At 40.2% G+C, this 26,962-nt stretch overlaps 2 protein-coding genes across 8 annotated transcripts in view; one reads left to right on the forward strand and one right to left on the reverse strand.

Moving 5' to 3' along the window:
- Positions 1 to 26,962, forward strand: part of LOC120415465 (receptor-type tyrosine-protein phosphatase N2) — a 69,765-nt gene that overhangs the window by 27,531 nt on the left and 15,272 nt on the right. The gene's annotated exons all lie outside the window — the stretch shown is intronic.
- LOC120415464 (collagen alpha-1(I) chain-like) lies at positions 445 to 8,016 on the reverse strand. Of its 2 annotated transcripts, none has more exons than XM_039577017.2 (13): positions 7,485 to 8,016; positions 5,616 to 6,622; positions 5,258 to 5,554; positions 5,087 to 5,194; positions 4,022 to 4,702; positions 3,746 to 3,965; positions 3,468 to 3,682; positions 3,273 to 3,408; positions 2,812 to 3,215; positions 2,654 to 2,753; positions 2,325 to 2,594; positions 2,074 to 2,261; positions 445 to 2,002 (listed from the first exon to the last, which is right to left on the reverse strand). In XM_039577017.2, exons 2-13 carry the CDS (start codon positions 6,516 to 6,518, stop codon positions 833 to 835), a joined length of 4,692 nt encoding a protein of 1,563 aa, XP_039432951.1. In that variant the 5' UTR covers positions 6,519 to 6,622; positions 7,485 to 8,016; the 3' UTR covers positions 445 to 832. The 2 variants fall into 2 exon arrangements, with proteins under 2 accessions (XP_039432951.1, XP_039432949.1); XM_039577015.2 differs by having other exon boundaries at positions 7,481 to 8,015.

Consider the following 26,962-nt stretch of genomic DNA (forward strand, 5'->3'; position numbering starts at 1 on the left):
ACTGATTTAGCAGAACGAATCAGCCAATGTAATCAAATTTGCTAATAAAATAAAGGACTTCCAATGCTGGATTCCACCCACGCAGCGAAACCCCATTCACACAACTTTTATTTTTAGCCAAACTTATCATAATCCTTCGTAAATCTCAAGATTGTACCAAAGCATTGAAGCAAAGCAAAGTTTCTGCACACAGACAGCGCAGCTGCTGGCATTGCAGAAAATAATCAAAATATCTGTGAAATTGCTTCGCAAAGTTTTCCAACAGACCAAAAAAGCACACAACACAAGTTCTTCGGACGTTTGTCTTCGTGGGAGGGGGGGGGGGGGGGGGATGGTGAAAACTTTGATTTTCGATGCACGACAGCACTTGATGGAAAGGCGGTGCCGAATGACGAACTATTTTTAGAACTGTATGCTACACCATGCTTGGGGCGAGGCGGCTCCCTACACCTCCCCCTTCTGACACGACTTAATTCAGTTCATAGTGAGGGGTGCTACCGCAACTGATGACGTCAAAGGGCACGTCGGGTACGTTAGGATGTGACTAAATGGTAGGAAATTTTTGTTTAATTTCTTCTTTATTTTACACACACACTTTGTCTAGAAGATCTTAACGTTACATAAAACTACAAGGGGGACCTACGCTAGACTTAGTTGTAAGATCTTGCTACAAGATGTTTTTGGTATAATAAATATCACTTCTTCGCACACTGGCAGTTTCTCTCGGCAGTGCTTTGATTTGTAAATTGATTCTTTTTTTGCGTTTCTTCAAGTCTTTTATGGTAACTCTAACTAAATATTTATCTAACTTTGGCTTCTGTCCGACCACTTTTTAGTAGAAACAAACCGCCCCGATTTCGATCCAAAACTGTTGGTTTAGCTCGCCGACATCGCGCACGGCAATATCGATGATCGGCAACCTCGTAGGCTTCTCCGTCCGGTAGGTCAGGATCGATTGAGCGTACGTCGGGGCACGGTACTGGCACTCGTCCACGGTGGCTTCGTACCGCAGCCGTTGGGGACCTCGGGCCGTCAGTTCGGCGTCGTTCCATGCCAGCAGCTTCAAGCTCTGGCGATAGCTGTTCTTCTCCTTGTTGTAGAATGCTACGCTGTTCTTGCAGTGGTAGGTCACGTTCTGCGATGCCGATGCCGACAGAAGCTGCAGGAATCCGATCTGGTTACTGTCGGCCTTGTACGTGATCTTCATGCCGGCTTCCATTTCTCCTAGCCAAACCTCGGTTTCATCACCGACGTGGTGCAGCTCCTTGGTCCTGAGTGGTTGCGGAAGCACGCATGACGACTTCTGTTGGGCATCACAATAGACCAGAATGGCATCTCGGACATCTCCCTCGTTAGGATCAATCCAGTAATGGCCAGACGTATACTCCGGATAGGCAGCGAACAAGTCTCTGCAGGTCTTGGCCGGTGAAGCTTGCTTACCGTCTGGCTTCTTGAACGTTCCGAAAGCCGTCTTCAATCGTTCGTAAGCCGTCTCAACCAGTTGTCGGCGCTCCTCTTCGGTAAGGTCAAACACCTTGCTGAACTTCATTGGCTCATCGCCCAGGTTCGGATCCGGACCCTTCATATTGCTTACTTGTCCGTGGCCAAGCAGCGCCGCCAAAGCAGCTGCGTCATAACCGACTCCATCACCTGGAGGACCAGGAGGACCGGGGGGACCTGGAAGTCCACTCTGTCCATGCTTGCCATCGTTTCCGGGAGGACCTCGCGGACCTGCCATACCCAGCATACCCTGCGGACCCGGGGAACCATCTCTGCCGGGAGGACCGCGAGGACCAGCTTCACCAGGTTTACCGGGCTGTCCAGCCGGACCAACATCACCCTTATCGCCAGGATTTCCCGCAGGTCCCGGTAACCCTTGCAGACCGATCAAACCTCGATGACCCTTGACACCCTTCTGTCCATGCTCACCAGCGTCACCCTTGGGGCCATCCAAACCAGGCGGTCCTGGCTTTCCTCGTGGACCTGGCGGTCCATCAATACCCTGTTGTCAAAACAATAAGAAAAGTTAGTAAGATGGTGTTCTTAAACAGTTATTCTACTGAATAACGTTACCTGTGATCCTGTTTCACCGCGTAATCCCCTTTCACCGGTTTGACCAATTTGACCTTGTGGCCCTGGAGGACCGGGAAGTCCGGGAGCACCCGAAATACCCTGTGCACCAGGGGACCCAATCGGACCCTTGTCACCGACACGTCCAGCAATGCCCGGCGGACCAGGTTTACCAACCGGTCCCTCAATTCCTAGTTGAAAAAAATTACGTGAAGCTCTACAATTCGCTTTACATTGAATGAACTCTCAGTTACCTTGATCACCAGCTGGTCCTGGAGGTCCCGGAGGTCCGGACATTCCCGGTACACCCTGTGGACCATCGTGACCTGGTTTTCCCGGTTGACCTGGTTCCCCAGCGGCACCTCGAAGTCCACGTGCACCCTGCTGTCCGCTTGGTCCCGGGAGACCTGGCATTCCACGATCACCTGGGGCGCCCTGGGGTCCAGGATTTCCAGCTGGTCCTGATGGCCCATCACTGCCAGCTTGTCCCTTCAAACCTTCCGGTCCAGGCTGTCCCGGTATTCCTTGAGAGAAAATTTCGTTGTAGACGATTATCTGCAAAATGTTACATTTGATAACCAACCTGGAGGTCCTGGGTTGCCAGATCTGCCAGTATCTCCAGGGTTTCCTTTCTGTCCAGCTATTCCAGCTGGTCCTGGTGGACCAGAGTTTCCGGGTTGTCCCTATGAAATACAAACCGACTCTTTATCTCATCAAATACATAATTTTAAGGCATCTTACCGCTGCACCCGGGTCTCCCGGTCTTCCAGGAGCGCCCATCGAGCCAGTTTCGCCACGTAAGCCAGCCTCGCCTCGAGCTCCCTTACTTCCGGTTAATCCAATCAAGCCCTGCGGTCCAGGTTCTCCGGGTGTTCCAGGGTTACCACTGTTTCCTTGTTCGCCCTTCAGCCCCATTTGGCCACGATCTCCCTTGGGACCCGATGCTCCGACCGGACCTTGCGGCCCCGGGAAACCCTGTAATCCTTGCGGTCCCACTGGACCCCTTTCGCCGACTGCTCCCGGAGTACCAGGTTCGCCGGAAATTCCTGGCGTTCCTGGTTCTCCCTTTTCAGCAGGTTCTCCCGGAGGCCCAGTTGGACCCACAGGGCCTTGGGGACCTCGTTCACCCGTTCTACCGGCGGGTCCTTGAAAGTTATGAAAAAATTGTTTAAAGGTTTAATTGTGTTGTTGATCTACAATACCTTCAGGTCCAACTGGACCAAGAGAACCACGTTCTCCCTTTTCGCCGGCTGGACCAGGAAGTCCTCTCAGACCAGGCATACCGATAATGCCTGGTGCACCTTGGTGACCTTTCATGCCAACCGGACCCGGAGAACCCTATCGTATACAAGTCTTCGTTACAAACCGTCCCAACTAATTCGCAAACATATACCCACCGGTGGCCCATCATTGCCCTGAGCACCAGCCTCCCCACGTAATCCTGGAGTTCCCGGTGTTCCGATTGGACCACGTTCGCCGGGGAATCCTCGTTCGCCACGAATTCCGGGTTGTCCTGCTGGTCCTGACGGACCCGGTTGTCCAGTTTGACCGTCTTTTCCTGGCGCTCCTGGGTTTCCAGGCGTTCCTGGCAATCCCTGGAATCCACGTGGTCCTGGAAGAAATGTTCTATCATCTCTCGAACTTCACTAATCAATAGTTGCTGTGATGAACATACCAGCGGCTCCAGGTGGTCCACGATCGCCGTCATTTCCGGGCGGACCCGGTGGTCCTGAAATGCCAGGTGGACCATCTTTTCCAGCATCACCACGGGGTCCAGAAGGTCCCGGCGGTCCAATGTCTCCATCTTTGCCTGGTTCACCTGTGAAACCTTTATCTCCAGGCAAACCAATGGGACCAGGTAATCCTTGGAGACCTTGGTGACCGGGTTCTCCTACCTGTAATAAGGTTAAGATTTATGATCTGTTGAACCAAATGACAGAAGGAGTCATACCTTGCCATCCGCTCCGGGTGGGCCTCTCTCTCCTGGCGCTCCTGCTTTACCTTGTGCACCGGAACGGCCGGCGGGTCCTCTCAATCCTTGGATACCAGGTTGTCCAGGAGATCCTGGATCACCAGTTGAACCCTTGGTTCCTTGCGGTCCTGGAGCTCCCCGATCTCCACTCTGACCTTTGATACCCTGTGCTCCATCAGGACCGGGCAATCCGGGAATTCCCGGAAGACCACGTTCTCCCTGTGGCCCAGCCAATCCAGTGGGTCCCTTCATACCACGCTTGCCACGTTTTCCTTCTGGACCGGCAGCTCCAGGTAAGCCTCGCGGCCCCGGAGTTCCGGATTCTCCCTTGATACCCGACTCTCCCTTGTATCCTCGATCTCCGGGAAGACCCGGCTCTCCCTTCGATCCGACATCACCTGGACTACCGTTCAAGCCAGGAGCTCCGCGAGGCCCAGGAAAACCGGGTGGGCCAGCCAAACCGGGAGATCCGCTGGAACCTTTCTCACCGGCAGCGCCATCCTTTCCTGGTGGACCGTTCAGACCAGGTTCTCCCGGTTGTCCCGGTCTTCCTGATTCACCACGGGGTCCCTGCGGACCTTGGCTACCCTTGGGTCCTTGGGCACCCATATCTCCCTTGTTGCCTGGGGTTCCTGGAAATCCGGGTGGTCCAGCTTTGCCCTGTGATTGGAGGCATTTGTAAGTTTAGTAGATGAAGTCTTATTACTTGTTCAGTAACTTGTCCGAGGACTTAACTCAGTTATGATATGCTACTTGCAAACTCATCGATACAGGATATCCAGATTTTAACAAAAAAAAAGTGTGCCATGGCATGACAGCCACACTTTTTTCTAATGTTGGTACCACTGCGCGATTTTGACATTTTGGGCGTACGCAATTCGTAACGCCATCTTTGTTTAAAAAATCTGGATTGCTCATTTCAAAAAATGTGTTTATGTTACAGACCTGACCCGTATGACAAAGAACATTCTCAGAACAATAATAAGCAGCCCGGTTAAACAAAGCTCAGTTGCCGAACAAAAACTACAGAAATTAGAAACTTACGACTGGTCCGGGTTGACCTGGTGGTCCAGCGATGCCATCGATTCCTCGAAGTCCATTCGGTCCGGGAGGACCTTCTCGTCCTCGTTCGCCACGGGGTCCAGCAGGACCCTTAAATAAAAGTATTTCAAAAAATTAGTTTCGGCCAGATGTCCTCGTCGCGATTCAACTTACCACTGGTCCTGGAGCACCAATTGGTCCAATGGAACCTACGGAACCTTTTTCACCGCTGTTGCCCTGCTCTCCTTTTGGTCCGTCCAATCCGGGCAATCCTTGATGACCCTTGATTCCTGGAACGCCGGGCAAGCCCGGTAAGCCCCGAGGCCCAGGTTGGCCTACGATACCTTGTGGACCGGCTTCACCGTCGTCACCGGGTGCGCCATCCTTACCGGGAGGCCCCGGAAGACCACGAGGACCACCGGGTCCCGCAACTCCGGGCGGTCCAGGTTCACCAGGTTCACCTCTCGTTCCCTGCGGGGGTTGAATTGTTACAGTTATTACACAGGAAGAGTTTCTCCACTACTGAACTTACCTGAAAACCTTGAGGCCCCGACACTCCGGAAGGGCCGGGAGGTCCCCGTGGACCAACTGGTCCCACCTGTGCCTGCATGTACTGGAAGTTATCCGGTCCGGGACCCTTGTCGGATCCAGCCATCGAGTCCTGCAGCTGTTGCGTGAAGTAGGTCAGGTCCGGTACAGGGCCAGGAGGTCCCGGCAATCCAGGAACACCCGGAGTTCCGGGAGAACCAGGCACACCACTTTCACCGGGAGTACCCGGCTCTCCGGCAGGTGCAAGCGGCAATCGATTGCCCAGCTGGGCGGCATCATACTCCGGAACCGGAGTCGTCGTCGTCGTAGTCGTTGTGGTCGTAGTTCGCGGTATAACGGTCACACTGACGTCCGCTTTGATCTTCGGACAGTCGGCTTCGTCGCATACGACCTGCTTGTTCCGACACCTGCACGTGGCACAGCCCTGGTAACCCGATTGGAACTGTTCCTGCTCGCGGTACCATTTGCCCTCGTAATGGCAGGTGAACGGCTGCACGATCGATTCCGGCTCGAGCGGACTCACGCTGACCGTGATGTGAGGCGCCGGAGCGGCATCGACGGGGATCTCGTTGTCCGGCTGGCGGAACGAGGCCTCCGTTTGGCGGGATCCATTTTCGCCCTCGTCATCACCATCGCCGTAATCGTACTGATCGTACGTGTTCTCGTAGTCGGAATAGGCCGGCGGTGCATCGGCTTGTGGTCGTTCCCTGGGTGGCCTCGGGACGGCTTTCGTCACCGTGACTGTCTTCTTTTTGGCTTTTTTGCTTTTCTTTTTCGAAACTTTCACCGGAGCTGCGCCATCTTCTTCTTGGCACTGGATCTGGTCGATCAATATCACAGCTAGCAGCAGCAACGGCAGAACCGTGTGCCGGATTCGAATCTTCATTGCGAGGCGGTTCTGACTGTACCACTCGCGGGATTTTTAGCACATTGTGTTGTTGACTGGATTGCACGCAGTGGCTGGTGGAACCGCGAAGCTAGGGGAGGATCCTGGTGGGATAATTTTAAGGATTTAGTATTGACTTAGGATCTCAATGTGGTCATTAGATTATTTTTAAGTAATGTTACTTCAGGGCTGTGAAGTATAGTCAACTCCTGTAAAAAGTTGTTCAAAATTTTGCCAACTCCACAGCCATGGTAATTGTCGTCGTAATTTGGATTGCATGATAACAGGAAGATCTCTAAGATCTTTTTTAGTTTTTGTATGCTCTGTAATCCAATATTGACCCCAGCTTGAACCACCTAAGCAATACTCAAAAATATTTTATTTTGTTCTGATTACATGATTTTTCCTCATTCAACCGTTACAATTGTTTCAAACATGTTTCTCATGTGCACATATTCCCACCAAAAAAACTGATAAGCATCTTTCTTCCAGTTTTTACTCCTTCTAAAACGCCGGTTCAAACATAAACACAACTCGCGTTCCCAAATCAAAAGTTGCGCAATTTCGCGCTTTGAAATCGGCTGCATCACAAGCTCACATATATTTTGACCTTTTTTTTGGGTGGCCGCGTTCATTCACTGGTCTAGTTATGTTCTAATGCGATTATGTCACTGTGAGAACGAATCTCTGCTGATAAGGTTTCGTGTGCTTTTTCGAAGATTTTTACCACTTTCTAACTGAAACGAAGGGGTTTTGATTTTTATTCACATTGACGAATTTGCTGGAAAGTGCACGAAAATCCACAAAGTCAGTTTAGATTAGCACGAGGATGTAACTTTTTCAGATTGATTTGCTAGAATCCGCCTCTTCTCAGTCCATCTAATCCACTTCCGGTTTATCAAGCACGAACCAATCACTCAAATATCCCCAAAATCACTGTTAATCCAAGTATCGATCCGCACCTACTTCTCCAAACTCCGAGCCAAGATATCCACGCACAAAGCAGGAAACCAGGAAATCCGGACACTTTCTAAGGCACTCCTGGCACGTCCAAAAACAAATTGTCACTAGTCCTTATCACTCCGAGACGTTCGGGTTCCCGGGGCTCAACCAAACCGCACGCGCTAATAATTCCAGAACAACTGAATTTAGATGCGCGCCCGCAAACCATTTTATAGCCGCACCAACGCAACTTGATTCTGTGACTTAGTACATGTGCTTAGAGCGAAGATCGTCTTCGCAGACGAGTGATTCGGAAGGCGCAAAGTATGTTCTCAGTGTGTGGACACAATGTTGATTACTATTCCATATTTTTTTCTTCGTTTCTTTCGTTCTAGTTTTGGCGAGAGTTTGGGGGTGAATGCGAGAAGTTTGGGAAGCGAATTATACATGGGAGTGGGCAGTGTGCGCGCTATGTTGATGAACTTTGCAGTTTTGGATGAGATCAATGCAATCATCAACGGAATCAGTGAAGTACATAACGATGATCTATAAAGCACTACAAATGATCACTCTGAACAATAATATAATTTTTTGTCTATTTTTGGAACGCCTCTTTATGATTCTCGTATTAAACAAACCCTTATGGGCAATTCTTTACGATTCTCTATAATCTGTTGTTTTTTATTTGAATGAAACTTTGTCCACGCATTCCCCTATGTCAAAAGAAGCCATTTTAAATTACCGTAAACCGGGGTGACTTTGATAGGATTTCAATTTGTTTTTAGAATATTTTCCAACAGGTAAGGTTTTTCTCAAGATTATTATTTTTAAGACATGTACTGGGGTAGGCCTTACAAAGTCCATGCACTATTTTGGAAAAAAAAAGTTTTTTCAATAGTGTTTAGAAAAATAGTTACGTTAAAAATTCTTAGTTTTAATTCCGGGGTGACTTTGATAGTCATAGTTTTTCTTGTTAAAATCATATTTAAGATGTTCAAACTTTATTTGTACGTTAAATGTACCATCACTAAAGTAGCTGATATAGTTTGTAAGAAAAAAATCAATGTTTATATTTAGTTAACTAAGTGTATAAGCTTTTTAACAAAATACATATAAATTTTAGATAAAATTGTTAAAAAGTCGGTATTTTGCCTGAAATTTGTTAAAAATAGTTTTGTTTATAAAATTATCGATTTATATTGCATTTTAAACCGAATTCGATGCACCAATCATAAGTTTTCACATTTTACATGAAATTTGTTCAACTGAATTTGCCTATAAATTTGGAGATTTTTTTAAATTGTGTTTCAAAAACACATATTATTTATTATTTACAAACTTATTTAACCTTCTCCTAGTGGAAAATTTTCCAAAGAATCCGAAAATGCATTCCGTTTTCCGATTAAAAATCATGTTCATAGAGAAAATCATGACACTTTGAGAAGTTTAAAATAATGACTTTCATCCACATTTTCTTAACTATATTTAACTAACTTTATAAACTTTTCAAAAATTTATGAAAAGTTCTTCATGAGGTACTTTGAACACTTCTCTACCACGGTCAGTATGTTTCTGAACCATTCCTTACGTATTTTAATTGTACTCTTCATTTTGCGGAAAAATCGCAAACCTATCAAAGTCACCCCGGCTATCAAAGTCACCCCGTTTTACGGTATCAGTTTTTCCTAGCATCATACAATTTCGAAAATCTGTATCACGAGAAGACATTTTCTGATCGATGGGGTGTTTTCGGCAAAGTTGTAGGTTATACTTAGTTCATTTCAAAAACAAATTTTATATGCAAAATAAAATCTGAAAACGATTGGGTGCGGCCGTGGCTGACTGGTTACGGTTTTCGCTTTGTGAGCGAATGGTTCTGGGTTCGATTCCCATCTGCTCCCAACGAGAAAGCTAAGAACACATAAATTTGAAATGATGAATAATGAACGAAAAATCAAAGTCGCTCGAGGCGGGGTTCGATCCTCCATCCTTTGGATTGGTAAGCAAAAATGCTAACCACTAGGCCATGACGACTTGGTGAGCGTAGACTGGAATTAGGAATACTGTTACAGAGAGCGAGTTTATGGCGCTATGACCACGGTAAATAGGGTCCAGGGCATTCGTGAAAATACAATATCCCATCCCAGAGGGCCCCGGAGTACCAAACCTTCTTAGCATGGTGCTCCCAACAAATACAACCAAATCTCGGAGCGTATGGTGGTGTGTCCCCACGCTTCTTCCTCCCCTGTCGATTCAGAATTGTGTTGTTGTTCGAACACTCAGTGCTCAAACTCAACCCAATTACGAATCATCTCTGCGATACGGCTTTGCGCAGTAGGCCTGGCCGCTTTAACGCTTGTGATGTTTCAATGCATTCCGATGCAATGGCGCACTACAAATGTTAACAAATGACAAGAAGAGTGCTAGGTGTCATCTAACTTAAGGCACCCCCAGGACCCCTTCGAAAGATTGGCTGCACTAGGGTCTGATTAGATTAGATTAGATTAAAAAAACAAATCTGAAATCGATAATAACTTCACTTTTTTCTATAAAGCGGACCGTTTATAAGTTACAGGCATTTTTTGGTATTTTTCCAAAAATGTTTTATTGTTTACAATTTAAAATACTTCATCAAGGAAAACACCCTCGATAGGGTATTTGTTCCTATTTTGGGCCTACTATGCCGAGCGCACTTTTAATTTGATGATTTCTCAAAGGCTGCTATAGGCAGCCTTGCTTATATTACATGAATAAGTTGTTTTTTTATTGCTTATGCTCGTACTTAATCACATGTTTAATAACAACACTTTATATCGCTGTATAAGGCCGAGAAATTTAATCATTTTTGTACCGTAAATATATCCATTCTCTCCGAGATGGACGAAGTAACTTTAATCAGTTATCATTTTGATTTGGTAGCAGTTTAGTGATTGTTTTTGCAACGGGATTGTGCAATCCACGAATAAAAACATACTGCCGGTGTTTAAGATTCGGGGGACGGCTCTCTTTCGTGTGCTGAGCGATGATCACCGTGACGCTGTCAGGGAGCGGTAAGCAAAAGTGGTGAAAATTTTGGACCTAATGAGCAAGTAGCAATCTGCCAAAAAAAAGCGAAGAGTGATATATTAATTGCATTATTTCTAATTTAAGAGGGACGAATCATTCTCAAGTGACAGACTCCAGCCAGATTTGGTGAAATGCACAATTTCGTTGAATTAAGTTTGGTAGACCCAATATAGGTACTAGGCCCAAAATAGGGACAAATATGTTTTCGAAAAGCTGAAAAAACTCCCATTTTTTATATTTTTGATTAAACTGAACAGGTAATTAAGATAGAGCCTCTTTTAGTTTATGATAAATAATACAAAGCTTTGGAAAGATTTCGAAATTTTAGATTGATGAGTAATCTTTGAAGGGTTATTATTATTATTATACAGTTATTATGAACAATTAACATGATGAGCTTCGTTTTATAATTTCAATTTTTTTTAGGTTAGAAAATCTACACATGTTCCATTTTTTTTACAGTAAATTGAACAAATAGTTTCCGAGAAGATACCGAGAGCTGAGAGGGCTAATTAAGGAAAACTCTATTTTCATAAAATTGAAACTCTAAGAGGCTGGGAGCTGGGAGCTGAATATTGGTTCGCAAAGCGGCCTCAATTTGGAACTGTCAAGTATTGTAATCGATCATTAAATCGATCGCAAGGATTAAAAATCGGTGTAGTCAACATTGAAGTCAACAAATCTTAGGAAGGTAGAAAACGAAATCGGCATTTATTTTGAAAAACTGCGGAAGTGAAGTTGTTTATGGAGTCTTTGTGGTTGTAAGTCCATTTGATTCCATTCGAATGGTTGGCACTGCGGCCTCCTTCTAGTAAAGACGTGTTTTTAATTATTACAGATAGTGTATTTGTGTTGAAGATGGGCACAGTATATCCTGAAACTCTTATTCAGTTTAATTCAGTACTGTTGAATCACAAAAAATCACCAACTTCCAATTATTTTGCAAATTATTTATGGAAAATTTCTTGATCACTACCTACCTACCGCAGGTGTTATTTATGCAGCTATGCCAACATAGGGTAGGGTTTTTTATGAATAATTCCCGGAAAAATGCCTTATTTCAACAGATACATTGTAAGTACTGAGCAGTTCTCTACGGAATCGGTCTTTTCTCTTTAATTTCAATTTTTGTGTTTTTTAATCCTGCTGAAACTTTTTTGGTGCCTTCGGTATACCCAAAAAAGCCCTTTTGCATCATTAGTTTGTCCATATAATTTTCCATACAAATTTGGCAGCTGTCCATACAAAAATGATATGTGAAAAATCATAAATCTGTATCTTTTGAAGGAATTTTTTGATCGATTTGGTGTCTTCGACAAAGTTGTAGGTATGGATATGGACTACACTGAAAAAAAATGATACACGGTAACAAAATTGGTGATTTTTAATTTAACTTTTTGTCACTAAAACTTAATTTGCAAAAAAACACTATTTTTAATTTTTTTTTATTTTTTGATATGTTTTAGAGGACATAAAATACCAACTTTTCAGAAATCTCCAGAATGGGCAAAAAATCTTTGACCGAGTTATGATTTTTTGAATCAATACAGATTTTTTGAAAAAATCGAAATATTGGTCGCAAAAATTTGTCAACTTCATTTTTCGATATAAAATCGAATTTGCAATCAAAAAGTACTTTAGTGAATTTTTGATAAAGTGCACCGTTTTTAAGTTATAACCATTTTTGGGTAACTTTTTTGAAAATAGTCCTAGTTTTTCATTTTTTTAAATTAGTGCTTATGTTTGCCCACCCTTGAAAAAAATATTTTTGAAAAGCTGAGAAAATTTTCTATATTTTGCTTCATTGAACTTTGTTGGTACGACCCATAGTTGCTGAGATATTGCCATGCAAAGGTTAAAAAACAGGAAAATTGATGTTTTCTAAGTCTCACCCAAACAACCCACCATTTTCTAATGTCGATATCTCAGCAATTAATGGTCCGATTTACAATGTTAAAATATGAAACATTCGTGAAATTTTCCGATCATTTCGAAAAAAATATTTTCAAAATTTTTAAATCAAGACTAATATTTGAAAAGGGCGTAATATTTAATGTTTGGCCCTTTTGAAATGTTAGTCTTGATTTTAAATTTTTGATAATATTTTTTTCGAAAATTTCACAAATGTTTCATGTTTTAACATTGTAAATCGGATCTAAAGTTGCTGAGATATCGACATTAGAAAATTGTGGGTTGTTTGGGTGAGACTTAGAAAACATCAATTTTCCTGTTTTTTTACCTTTGCATGGCAATATCTCAGCAACTGAGGGTCGTATCAACAAAGTCCAAATATAGAGAGTTTCCTCAGCTTTTCAAAAATATTTTTTTTCAACAGTGGGCAAACATGGGCACTATTTTAAAAAAATGAAAAACTGTGACTATTTCCAAATAAGTTACCCAAAAATGGTTATAACTTGAAAACGGTGCACTTTATCAAAAATTCACTAAAGTACTTTTTGATTGCAAATTCGATTTTATATCGAAAAATGAAGTTGAAAAATTTTTGCGACCAATATTTCGATTTTTTGAAAAAATCTGTATTGATTCAAAAAATCATAACTCGGTCAAAGATTTTTTGCCCATTCTGGAAATTTCTGAAAAGTTAGCATTTTATGTCCTCTAAAACATATCAAAAAATAAAAAAAATTATAAATAGCGTTTTTTTTTGCAAATCAAGTTTTAGTGACAAAAAGTTAAATTGAAAATCAATAAAAAAAATTTACCGTGTATTTTTTTTTCAGTGTAGTCCATATTCATACCTACAACTTTGCCAAAGACACCAAATCGATCAAAAAATTCCTTCAAAAGATACAGATTATTGAATTTTCAGATATCATTTTTGTATGGACAGCTGCCAAATTTGTATGGAAAATTATATGGACAAACTAATGATACAAAATGGCTTCTTTGGGCATACCGAAGGCACCAAAAAAGTTTCAGCCGGATTAAAAAATACAAAAAAAAATCGAATGACCAAAATCTCAGAGAATTGTTCTACTTATACAATGTTCAAATAAATTATAGTTCTAAAAATCGTGTTATTAAGTTGTGACGATCGAGATGTCCAGTGCCAAAACTGTTTCGCATGTGGTTTGCTCAATCATAATTACGTACTATAACAGTGACGATGTTGTTAGTGTCGGCATCATAGATCTATGGGTGGCTGTACAAAGTACGTACAGCACACATTAAAATGTTTCGTATGTAGAACAGTAACTAAGTGATCGATGCATCTCGTCCTCGCCACCAGCTGATATTGGCCGATCTCGGCAAAAGATGTGGAATATTGCAGGCGCCCTTTCTCAACGAAACCTATTGCAACTTTTCAAAATGACGTAACCTTGGATGTAAACAAATAGTTTATCTCACTCACTCCAGTGAATGTCCTAATAGCTTGTGAGCGGTATGAGCTGCGTGTTTAAATCTGAGCTTAATCATTTTTCAAAAGTTACCCCTAGATATGGAAAAGAGTCGCGCGAAAGCATCGTGTGAAAAATGCACTCTGCATTCATTGAGATTCATGAGGACGCACTTTGATTAGAAGGAAGAAGGCCAGCTGACTCTCGTGCGTATGCCGGGACCAACCAAACAGACGAAGATGCTGCATATATTGTATTGTGGAGTCAACTCGATTGACTCTTTTTAAGTGCAATTGCCGGGGCCGGTTCACACATGCCACAGTTTGCTGGTCAACCGCAGCCTTACATTGTTTCACCCAAATGTGGTAAAGCAATTATGGCGTTGGTTTAGCGGAATAGTTGAAAATTGTATTTTTAGAGAGTTTTTTTAAGCTGTCAGGATGGACTTTTTGATTGAATTACTTACATAATCATAAACTATGCTCACAGAAAAAAAATCATGGTAATATTTTATCTAGAAAGGGGTACATCTTTTATGTCAGAAAAAATGTGTAATTTTACCTCTGAAAATTTGTAATTTTACCACTATTCTGGTGTAACGTCACATTTTTAGTCTAAATTGATCATAAAAGAGGTAATATTCAACCTTCTAAATTTGCACCTTCCAAATTTACACTTTTTTTTGCTTTGTACACATAAAAAAAATGTGTAAATTGGGAAGGTGTAATTTTGAAAGATTGAATATTACCTCTTTTATCATGTTATTTTACCTCAATTTAGAGTGAAAAACCGACATTACACCAGAATAGTGGTAAAATTATACATTTTAAGAGATAAAATAACGCATTTTTTCTGACATGAAAGATGTACCCCTTTCCAGATGTAATATTACCATGATTTTTTTTCCTGTGTAGTTTTTGCCTAGCGTTTTTCTAAGTTTGCTGTTGGTCGAGTAACATTTTTATTTACTAAGTATTGTCCAGAATAAAATCCTTATGAAAAATATTGTATTCTTTTGTAAAAATTGCATGACTCAAAAACAAACTTTCAATTCTGCTCTCAATCAACACCCATTTGACCCCACTTGCCCAAGTCCCAACCGTCACAGGGTGTCTACATTCCCACCAATGAATAGTTTTTCCCTCCTCCGCAATCCTCACAAACTCCGTCGTACACTGCGCTGCCTGTGCCCGGTGGTGGTGTCCCCAGTTTTTCACCCCCACAACACTACTCCTTGCTCCTTCCGCTTCTCCCCTGCGGGAACCCGACCCCTGGCACTGGATTCCGGAGCTTTCCGTTCAGTTGTGTAGGCGGTGGGTGGCTGCTAAAAATAGAACTCCACTGGCGAAAATCGGGTGCTACGCTCAATCAAAGTTGGCGCTTACTCTGCTTCCCTCCCGTTTCTTCGCCGCACACCCTCACCATCAATCTCTTGGGTCGAGCTCTGTACGTACACGTGTGCGTTTTGTGAATGGCTGGGTGGGAGGAACTGGTGTCCGGGTATCATTTGATACAATATTTGTGAAAAGTTCCCGGAAATGGTCACTTAAATATTTAACTTTTAATGAATTTGCTGACTCTTTGATTTGTAAACGCTTTGCGAACTGTTGAATTATTTCTCTGGAATTTCCTGTCCCAGCCAAAACGAATGATTCAAAACTTGAAAATTCCTCTTCCCTTTGAATTTTTTGTTCGTATACGCGCCATTGTCTGGGTGAATAGAAAATAACAAAAATGGCCTCTGTTTGATTGCGGAACCCAGGTGAAACGGAGAGGTGCTGGGTGGGTGGTGATACCTGGGAAAATGAAGAAAAAGCAAGCAGCTTGACGTGGGTGGCCCTGCGACAAGGATGGAAGCCGGTGAAAAGACTGGCGAATCTTCTACAAATTGAACACGTTTATTATCGGGGATTTTGTACCTTCGTGAACCATTCTGAATGTTTTTTTTTTTTTTTTCTTTTTTTGCCGTTGCGTTACGTAATGGGACTGTTGCACCGAGAGGAGCGAGCAACTTTGTGCGGGCTTTGTTTGGTACCGGAGGTTTCCTGCGAATCATTGAATGCGTAATTTGCGTTTCACTCGAGGGGAGGGACGTTAATTGCAGGAAGATTATTTTGCCTTGGGAAAATCGAGGAGGAATTGAAAATGGCGAAAACTGAAAAAAATATCTGCAAAAAGAGTTGTATTCTATATTTTCATAAATGTTAAGTAATTCTCTATGGTGATGCTTAATTTTGTTTAGCAAAGTTGTGAGAAAATTTCCTCCAAATTTATTGAGGGCCCTTAAAACGAATGAATTCATTCGATAATTGAAGCAGTAAATCTCCATCAAGTGTCATACTTCAACTTCTGTCCAAGCTGTGATGGTCCAGGCAGCTAAGTTACTGATTTAGTTTGTCGAAGGTCCCTAGTTTGATTCCTTTAGTCAACACTTCTAGTATTTTTTTTTTGTTTTAACGGATGAACTTTTTTTGGGAGGAGCACTATTCTCGAGGCCATTATTCAGCTCAGTTGAGTGCGGGTGTGATTGTGAAAAAAATACTTTTTTGAAATACATGAAAAAAAACCAAACTACACTGTTAATGTTGCAATGCAATTGTTGTGCGGACTTTGTAGGAATTTTATTCATTTCAATAATAAGTATTGAGAAAAAATAAATAGGATTTTTATTTCCGAATAGCATTGATAGTTCCAGCAATATTCTTTTTACGTTTGTTAATCAGCACAGAATTCAAAGGCATTAAACATGAAAAAATTCTTCAACTGATTTTTTATCAAATCATTACTTATTTTTAAAACTAAACCTATAGTTTTTTAGATTTTCACACTTTCTGCAAAATAAATAACGTAAACTGGGGTCAATCAGGACACATGGGGCGAATTGGGACAGCAGTTATAACCATGTTGGAGCACAATATTTTGATTTTTCTGGTTGAGTTCGGTTAGAACAGACTCAGACCAACAAAATGTGTACATCCATTTCCAAATTTGAAAGCTTTAAGTGCTCTAAAAACTGCTGTCCCTATTCAGACTGAAGTTCCGATTCGCCCCAGATTACGGTATGCAATATTGTCATAGATAAAAGATTCATATAAATAAAATCAAAGCTGATTATTAAGCTTAGAGATTAAAAAAAATGTATTCCATCATATTTGAAGCCTTTCGAATAATTCTAGATTAAATTTTCAAGAGGTCTTATCTGCATAGAAAACCCATGACGGATAGGTTGTTCAGAAAATTTCATCTAGAATTACCTTATCACCATATTTGTTATGTTAATCATCTTCTTTAGGCCGATGCAAATATTTAAAAAAGTTTTTGTCCCTCGGCCCTGGCCGAGGTCAAGGGGGGGGGGGGCAAAAAAATAAAAAATATAAAAATTTAAATAACAAGCCATAGTCTTCACATTTAAATGACAAAAGTGTTTTAAAATGCATTTTACACTAGTTCAGTTGTTTTGCAATCATTAGTTTTCAAAAAATCTAAGATCTGACAAAAACAAAAATTGTATCGAAAAAAAAGATTTTGCATCGAAAATTTTCAAAAAATCTTAAGATTTTTTAATAAACCCAAACATGCTAAAAATGATTTAAAACGCAGAAGAATGTATTTTAATTTAATTTCAGCTGGTTGCACTTGAATTTTCATTGAAATTTTGAAGTTTATTGTAAAAATATTTTTTTTGCCCCTGATTTTTCGGGCCAATTTTGAAGGGGGGGGGGGGTGACAAAAACTTTTAAAAATATTTGTACCAGCCTTATCGGATACGTGAGAATAGAATTTTTCAAAAACTCCGAACAAATGTTTTATGATGCAAATATTTCCGATCACGAAAATCCCATTTATGTTAAATTTTTGATCATTTGACAAGGGCCATTAGAATCCATAGTCTTCAAATAAAATGTGAACTCTAATAATAAATTGCTTCATGCTAAAATTCTATTATGAAAACACCGTTTGGCAATTTATGTTCAGAAAAAAAGTAATTTGAAATCATTTTTTTTTTGAGTTACAGTTATAATAATTACTCAGTATAATAATCACTCATGGGATTTTAAATTTCAAAGATTATAAATTCGTTATATTTTTTATAGCATCGCACACTTTTCTAGGAGAAGATAAATAAGCCTATTACAAATTTTGAAAACTCAGCTCTAGCCAGGCTCTAAAATGGAGATACAATATATGGCCCAAAATGTTTAATTCATTGTAACAACAGTCATGCTACTATCAAAATTCGTAAAATACTAATGAAGTCATGAACCTTTTTCTGACAATTTCACGACTTTTCCAAGATCTGTGATCCCAAATCCTGCAAGTGTCATATTGATTTTAAGTTCAAAAATAAACATTATACAAGAATTTACAAAAGTTGAAGATCAATTATGCATGATTTTTCCTTAAGGGGTTACATACATGTAGAAAATCACAAAATTTCATATTACAGGAAATTTATTAAATTCACTAAAAAGATGATTTTCAATCACTCCTGAAAGTTTCATGAACATATAACATGATTAAACTGAGTTAGAGACGATTTTATGCTCAACATTTTGCGGACAAAGCGGACTGTCAAATTTTCTGAGCGTTTTTCTCGAAACACCGAGTTGGTTTACGGGTGCCACGATATCTCGAGATGGGATGGATCAAATTGTTTGAAATTTGAGGTGAAGACTCTCAAGACTCGATTTTAAAATTAAACTTTTTTTGAAAAATATAAAAAAACTAACTTAATCCACCTATGTGGTTGAAGCCTTCCTGATCGAATTGTACAAAAATTTCATCTATTTTTTAGATCCGGAATAAAAAAGTACATAAATATCACTTAAGTGGCCATACCTCGAGACAGGGTTGCCAGATCATCAATGTTTTGGACTCGTTGGAAAGGTCTTTTGATAACCTAACCAACGATGGGTCGGATGGTGGATCCGGACATAGTTTACATACATTTAAGTGAGATCCGGCTTCCAAAAAGTGCATCAATATCACTTAAGTGACCATATCTCGAGACAGGGTTGCCAGATCTTCAATGTTTTGGATTCGTTGGAAAGGTCTTTTGATAACCTATTAAATGATGGGTGAGACGATAGATTCGGACATAGTTTACATACAATTAAGTGAGATCCAGCTTCAAAAAAGTACATAAATGTCACTTAAGTGGCCATATCTCGAGACAGGGTTGCCAAATCTTCAATGTTTTCGACTCGTTAGAAAGGTTTTTTGATAACCTAACTAACGATGGGTTGGATGGTGGATCCGTACATAGTTTACATACATTTAAGTGAGATCCAGCATCCAAAAAGTACATAAATGTCACTTAAGTGGCCACATCTCGAGACAGGGTTGCCAGATCTTCAATGTTTTGGAGTCGTTGGAAATGTCTTTTAATAACCTAAACAACGATAGGTAGGATGATAGATTCGAACAAAGTTTACATACATTTAAGTGAGATCCGGCTTCAAAAAAGTACATAAATGTCACTTAAGTGACCATATCTCGAGACAGGGTTGCCAGATCTTCAATGTTTTGAACTCGTTGGAAAGGTTTTTTGATAACCTAACCAACGATGGGTTGGATGGTGGATCCGGACATAGTTTACATACATTTAAGTGAGATCCGGCTTCCAAAAAGTGCATCAATATCACTTAAGTGGCCATATCTCATATAAACCAAGTCGGATGCAACAGGTTCGGGTCAAATCGGTTCAGCCAGTGCCGAGAAACATGAGCTAGTTTGTTGGTCACATACATACATACATACACACACACATACACACAGACATTTGTTCAGTTTTCGATTCTGAGTCGATATGTATACATGAAGGTGGGTCTACGACGTTTTTATACAAAGCTCATTTTTAGAGCAGTGAAGAAGGCAAAAAAATCAAAATCTGACGATTTTTTATATGAAAAACACAAAAATATTTTTATCATTTTTTAAATAAGTTTTTTGAAAATCGGCCATCGTCATGCACACGAAACCGGTATAACAAGTCTTCACCAAAATTTTGACCCGATTTGGTCTAGGCAGTGTTGAGATATCGTGGCACCCGTTTTTTGAAACTGCAAACTTCAAATAGCTATACCTCGGCAATGATACATCCAAATGTCTTCAAATTTGTTTTGATGATATATAAAAATGTATATTTTAATGCCCTGAAAACAGATTTTAAATAAAATTAAGCGTGTACTCACACCAACCTCTGACTTTTTTGTTGATTTACATGTATGTAGCCCCTTAAAAATACTATTTTGTGTCATTTTTTTCACCCGATTTTTTGGAAAATTTAAGTAAAATTTGCATTGACATTCATAAATTCCCTGGAATTTAAAGAGAGAAGGAGCTGGACGAACATTTGGATAGACCTTTTAAAGCAATATCCAAATGTGTTTTACATATTTGTGGAAAATAACTAGAAAAAAATCTTGGTGTAAGTTTAACATGCATTGGGCGCACCAGTTTTAAACGAAAATTTTTAAAATCTGATCAGCAAAGTCAAAGTCTAAACATTAGAAAACATAGTTTTGCTAAACTTATCTAAATCATTTTTATTAGATGCATTTAACATAATTTCCCTGGGAGATATTTTGGTGAAGTTAGTAATAAGTTAAACGATAATTGCATTTGACGTAACATGTTCTTTGCTTATTTTTTTTAACATCATGAATCGTATTTGAACATGTTTGTTTCTCGAAATGTGGATATAAAAAAAGAAAACTTATGGCAGACAGACTTTACCAAACAGATAACAGGAAAAAGAAATAAACTTTGATCTTCCAAAAAATCAACGTTTTTTCTACCAACCAGCAAAACACACAAAACGATAACCAACCCAATCCAAATGTCAAGTTACACTTGTTTCTAGAAGGAAACCTGCTCAGGTCTCACCATCAAAAAGGTTGCTCTCGGAGGACCACACAACAGATACCGTCCAAAAACCACAAAAGTCCTTCCGAGAGAAGGTGGACCGCCGCACATATGGGAAAAGTCTACTGCGTGGGTGGTAGGGAACCGATTCTTGATGTTTGTCGGAAATTTGACTCGTTTGAGATACAAAGAGGTCGCCAGAGAGAGAGAAATGCTTGTTTTCATTTGTTGGCGCACATAAGTGGAGGAAATCGTGGGAAATTGGCTTCATTAACATAATTGGAGCTGAAAAGTGGGCAAATAATCAAGGGAGCATTGTTCGAGCTTGTTAAATTTATTGTTGAGATAGTTTCCGTGAAGAAAGTGAAGGATGAATACAACTTGGTATTTTGAGTTTTAAATGTTGTAGTCTAGATAGAAATAGACTATAAGTATAAACGTCTACAAAGTATTTTTTTTTCTCGTGACGCACGTACGACCACAGTCATAATTTCTCTCATCCTTCTAAATTTTCCTGAAAGATCGAATTTCCTTAATCCAGATCGCGACCGGTCGAAAACATGCCCAAAGACAGGAGGAGAGTTCTATCGGAAGTTGTAGGGTGGACGTGAAAAACGACTGGCGCTAAAAATAGCCTTCCCACCCCAGCCAGTTCGCAGGTTCAGGTGCACATTCAACACGTGTGCGCAAAAAGTAAGCTTTTTTCCTTACGAGCTTTGCACCTCCTCCAAAAAGAAGCTTACCGAAAGCAATTTGAATAATTTACCCAAACATGCAAGCTTCGCTGCCCGGTGTGGGTTGCAGAAGGCTGCTTAATTAGATTTTTTTCTGTCGTAATAACCAAAAGTTTAAGGGTCGTTGAGATTTTCCAACGAATTTCGTCTTAAAAGAAGTAGGGGGAATCACCTTGCAAAACATGTTATTTTTCTGCTTAATGAGAGGAAGATTGCAAACATTTCGCTAAATCTCTTGGTATTTCATGCTTTCTTTAACAAACAAAACATTGAAACGCAATTGAACAGAATTTTCCCGACCCTGACTCCATTGTTCAACCTTGAGTGCAATTAGACTGGTCAAATGGTGTTCCGGGATTTCCACCTACACTCAAATCAAAATTTTCTAATAAACTGTTTGACTAAAATACTAAAATACTAAAATACTAAAATACTAAAATACTAAAATACTAAAATACTAAAATACTAAAATACTAAAATACTAAAATACTAAAATACTAAAATACTAAAAAACTAAAATACTAAAATACTAAAATACTAAAATACTAAAATACTAAAATACTAAAATACTAAAATACTAAAATACTAAAATACTAAAATACTAAAATACTAAAATACTAAAATACTAAAATACTAAAATACTAAAATACTAAAATACTAAAATACTAAAATACTAAAACAATAAAATAATTCTTAAAAATATATCTCTCAAAAGTTCCAATATAGTAATCCATAGTAATAATCGATAAATTTGGCAACAAATACGCACTCCATATTTGAGTGTACCGTGCATCAAATGACACCACAGGAACCATGTTTCCATTAGGCCTCTGAAGTGGGACTTCCAACAGCAACCTTGGACAAGCTTTTAAGGTTATGATTTTTGCGTTTAGCACAACATAACCTAATTCCGAGCCCCTCGATGTTAGCATCGTATTGGCTTTGATCCGCAAATCCAGCCGATTTTGCCATTTATCGTACGGACCCTTCGGTGAATTACATTATTTGCTATTTACGCACCCATCACCCTATTTTATAGGGAAAGTTTTTTTTGCCATTTTCTTCTCCAGCGTCGAATGAAAAATTGGTTCCATTTGGTGGCGAACGTGCCCGTTCAAGATGATTCGCTGGAAATGGTCGGGCGCATATTTTTAATTCAATTTATGCAAAAGCATTCTCCGAGGATCTTCGGCGTTTTCTTTGGCCCTGCGAACGTCACGTGGGCGCCGTCATGTTAAAAGATGACTTACCCGTTTTCCATGAAGCAATTGTTTCTGCGTTTATTTTTTTTTTCTATTTTATCTTATCAAAAAAATGATTATTTTGTTTATTTTTTGCTGGGACTAAATTCTTTGAATTCTTGAGTTAATTAACTTCGTCAAAATGAATATTTTATACCTCAGTACGTGAGGTGAAATTTTTAATTAGATTTATTTTCTCGGCAAACCCATATCCCACGCACAAGGACAGACACATGCTCGGGAAAACACAGAAACCCATGCATGGGATGATCAAACCCCCGGCCAAAATCCCATTATCTGTGTACCTGCGCATGACCATACATAATTCGAAAACAAACTTAAAGGCTTATATCGTCAGTGCCTTTCAGAGGGAGGGCAAATTTCCGTGAATCAAAAACTGATTTAATAAAAAAAAGTTACGTGGGTGTCTTCAGACGTGTGCAGGGTCAATTTTGAATTATTTGATGTGGATTTGTTTTCAATTCGTTGCAAAACTTGTTTTTTCAGCACTTGTCATATTTATCCAGCTCAGTAATCCATACAGCAGGAATGTGTGACTTGTGCTGAAAAAAATCTCTCAACCATTAAAATACTAGCACAACAACACTAATGCCACTCCAGTTCGAACAAAACACTCTTTTCTCCCGCTGAATGGCGTCGCAATTGTCTCGACCCTGTTCAAATGCCAAGTACACAATTAGTTGTGTTGGTACACAAATAACCCTCCTGAACACAAAAGTGGAACGCAAATCGCGAAAATATATTATTATCAACGATTCCGTCTCGGAAAAGCGCCGACGACGACGGAAAACTTGCCGGCAACGTCAACAAACATCTCCGCTGGTGATTCTTTTGAGATCGATAACTTCATTCAATTTGGCTTTTCCGAGTTTTCCATCCGACCGACTTACTGCCTGCTGCTGCTGCTACTGTATTAGAGTGGTGTGTTTGGGCTGGGTTGGTGGAATGAAGGGAACTTTTCGCTTTGACGTCATCACAGCTGTTTATGGCCGGAGAGTGTGAGCTTGCTGAATTTGGCACACTCATACACGGGCAGAGAGAACGAGAAACTTTTATCAGGTCAATGTACTGATGTTTTCTGGGAAGGAAATACTTTGTTTATCAGTCAAAAACCAAAGCATTGCTGTAATTGATCAGGCATATTTTAAACAATATTTGAATCGTCAAACAAAAACATTGACCTAAACCACCCACGCGCCACAGGGATGCCAGAGTGGGTGGGAAATTTTGCCGACAACCTGCAATGGAAAAAAATCGATTTCATCGTGAGACGTCATTCGGACTATCTCGCGTGCCCGGAACCGATTTCGATGCCATCAATGTTTGCCGTAAGCATGGTCATCATGCACAAAAGTAACAGTTCATAATATGAAAGTTAATTATAAACTCTTTGAAACCCATTGTTATTTTTTGTTCTACTTGAGTTCTACTTAAATTTATATTCGAAAGGGTTTTATAATATGACTTTGGGAGCAACATGTCAAAAAGACGGATAGCATTTTGACACCTTGAACTGTTTTGCTATTTGTTAAGTTTTATGTAACTTTTTCACAAAATTTGAAGTGTGTAATAAAAGCTGGCCTCCCCAGCCACCTTTTAACTCTGCGAGTTTTGTTAAATACGTACCCGTTTGCTTGGATTTTAGACAATTATTCCTGCTATAAATACACTTATGCTCCGTTTTCCAATGTTTCAACCACCATCGTTTCCATGCTTTATCGTTGAAAGCTATAAATTTTGTTTTTTTTTTTTTTTGTCAATATTTTTACAAGTTGCTAAGAATAGTTTGGAAAAGAAGTTTTGTCTACTACTGAACTAAAAGTTATATAAAACTACTCCAATAAATCCAATAAAGATTAACACTGGTTCAAATATCGTTCGTTTCTCGTCATTATAGTTATGCCTCTGACATTACTACTGCAACTTTTTCTTGTTTCAAAGCTGAGGCCTTTTTTCGGTTTTAGCAGATTCCCGGCGGCCACAATGACCATATCCAGGATGGTTTTGAAAAGGAGACATCCTAAGCTTTCGTTTGATACCAAGGGAACCTGTTTTGATCAAAAACTGTATTTTTGGCAATATTTCAAGTTTTGGATCGAAATGAACGCTCCCCTAGGGGTCTTACAAAATTTATTGGTTTTGTAAAATATGTATTCATACTATAAAATTAATGTCCGAAGATTTCAAGGCTCTAGCATTCATATAGCAAAAGTTTTGGCATTAAGCAGCGTAAGGCTTACACCTTTTAAAAATGTTACCTCTGTCATTCTTTGTTTTAAAATTTAAAAGTAAAACTACACTAAATTTACGGGTTCTCAACAGGATGATTGCGAATTTAATTTTCTAAAAGGTCGTATATGACCTCAGTGGATCTATGACATTTCCCCGAAACCCATATTACCGAAGGGACATTTCCCCGAATGCCATTTCCCCGAAAATACATTTCCCTTAGTAGTCATTTCCCCGAATTTCCCGTTTCCCCTTATCGTTCACATACCCAAATGCCATTTTCCCGAATGGGCCAAAACCCCGAATGCCACTTACCCGATTAGTCATTTTCCTGAACGCCATTTCCCCAAACGCGGTCAAGCGGAAATGCCCGGTGCCCCGGAGTGCGCGCCGTATTGGACACCATGGTTCGGTGATTAAGTAACGGTCATTTTGCCTTCCTCACTGAGGTAAGGCTATAATCCTGCTCGAAAAATGAACTTTTGAAAAACAGCTCGTAGACCTATATTCATGTATACCTATTGACTCAGAATCGAAAACTGAACAAATGTCTGTGTGTGTGTGTGTGTATGTGTGTGCGTATTCCCCTTGGTGCTCAAAATTCTTACCAAGTTTTCTCGGCACTGGCTGATCCGATTTAAGTCAAACATGTTGCATTCGATTTATTTTGGTGCCCCATACTGCACAATTGAATTGTTTGAAGATCCGATAAGTAGTTCAAAAGTTACGTATAAAAAAGTGACAGAGTTGCGAATCAGGTGCTGGAATTTTGATGCCGGATCTCACTTATCTATATGAAAACAATGTCCGGATCTATCATCCGACCCATCGTTGGTTAGGTAATCGAAAGACCTTTCCAACGAATCTAAAACATTGAAGATCTGGCAACCCTGTCTCGAGATATGACCACTTAAGTGATATTTATGTACTTTTTTGAAGCCGGATCTCACTTAAATGTATGTAAACTATGTCCGGATCTATCATCCGACCCATCGTTAGTTAGGTAATCAAATGCCTTTCCAATGAGTCCAAAAAATTGAAGATCTGGCAACCCTGTCTCAAGTTATGACCACTTAAGTGATATTTATGTACTTTTTTGAAGCCGGATCTCACTTAAATGTATGTAAACTATGTCCGGATCCATCATCCGACCCATCGTTAGTTAGATAATCAAAAGACCTTTCCAATGAGTCCAAAACATTGAAGATCTGGCAACCCTGTCTCGAGATATGACCACTTAAGTGATATTTATGTACTTTTTTGAAGCCGGATCTCACTTAAATGTATGTAAACTATGTCCGGATCTATCATCCGACCCATCGTTAGTTAGGTAATCAAATGCCTTTCCAATGAGTCCAAAAAATTGAAGATCTGGCAACCCTGTCTCAAGTTATGACCACATAAGTGATATTTATGTACTTTTTTGAAGCCGGATCTCACTTAAATGTATGTAAACTATGTCCGGATCCATCATCCGACCCATCGTTAGTTGGATAATCAAAAGACCTTTCCAATGAGTCCAAAACATTGAAGATCTGGCAACCCTGTCTCGAGATATGACCACTTAAGTGATATTTATGTACTTTTTTGAAGCCGGATCTCACTTAAATGTATGTAAACTATGTCCGGATCTATCATCCGACCCATCGTTAGTTAGGTAATCAAATGCCTTTCCAATGAGTCCAAAAAATTGAAGATCTGGCAACCCTGTCTCAAGTTATGACCACTTAAGTGATATTTATGTACTTTTTTGAAGCCGGATCTCACTTAAATGTATGTAAACTATGTCCGGATCCATCATCCGACCCATCGTTAGTTAGATAATCAAAAGACCTTTCCAATGAGTCCAAAACATTGAAGATCTGGCAACCCTGTCTCGAGATATGACCACTTAAGTGATATTTATGTACTTTTTTGAAGCCGGATCTCACTTAAATGTATGTAAACTATGTCCGGATCTATCATCCGACCCATCGTTAGTTAGG

This window comes from Culex pipiens, chromosome 2, assembly GCF_016801865.2.
Source record: "Culex pipiens pallens isolate TS chromosome 2, TS_CPP_V2, whole genome shotgun sequence".
Classification (NCBI taxonomy): Eukaryota; Metazoa; Arthropoda; class Insecta; order Diptera; family Culicidae; genus Culex; species Culex pipiens.

What these genes read in the sequence shown, in the direction of transcription:
- LOC120415464 (XM_039577017.2), bottom strand. Translation starts at nt 6,518, where the DNA reads ATGAAGATTCGAATCCGGCACACGGTTCTGCCGTTGCTGCTGCTAGCT. An exon ending in CGGGGCCTCAAGGTTTTCAG is followed by an intron (nt 5,555 to 5,615) that starts GTAAGTTCAGTA and finishes CAACCCCCGCAG; the next exon opens with GGAACGAGAGGTGAACCTGG. An exon ending in TGGCAACCCAGGACCTCCAG is followed by an intron (nt 2,595 to 2,653) that starts GTTGGTTATCAA and finishes TTTTCTCTCAAG; the next exon opens with GAATACCGGGACAGCCTGGA.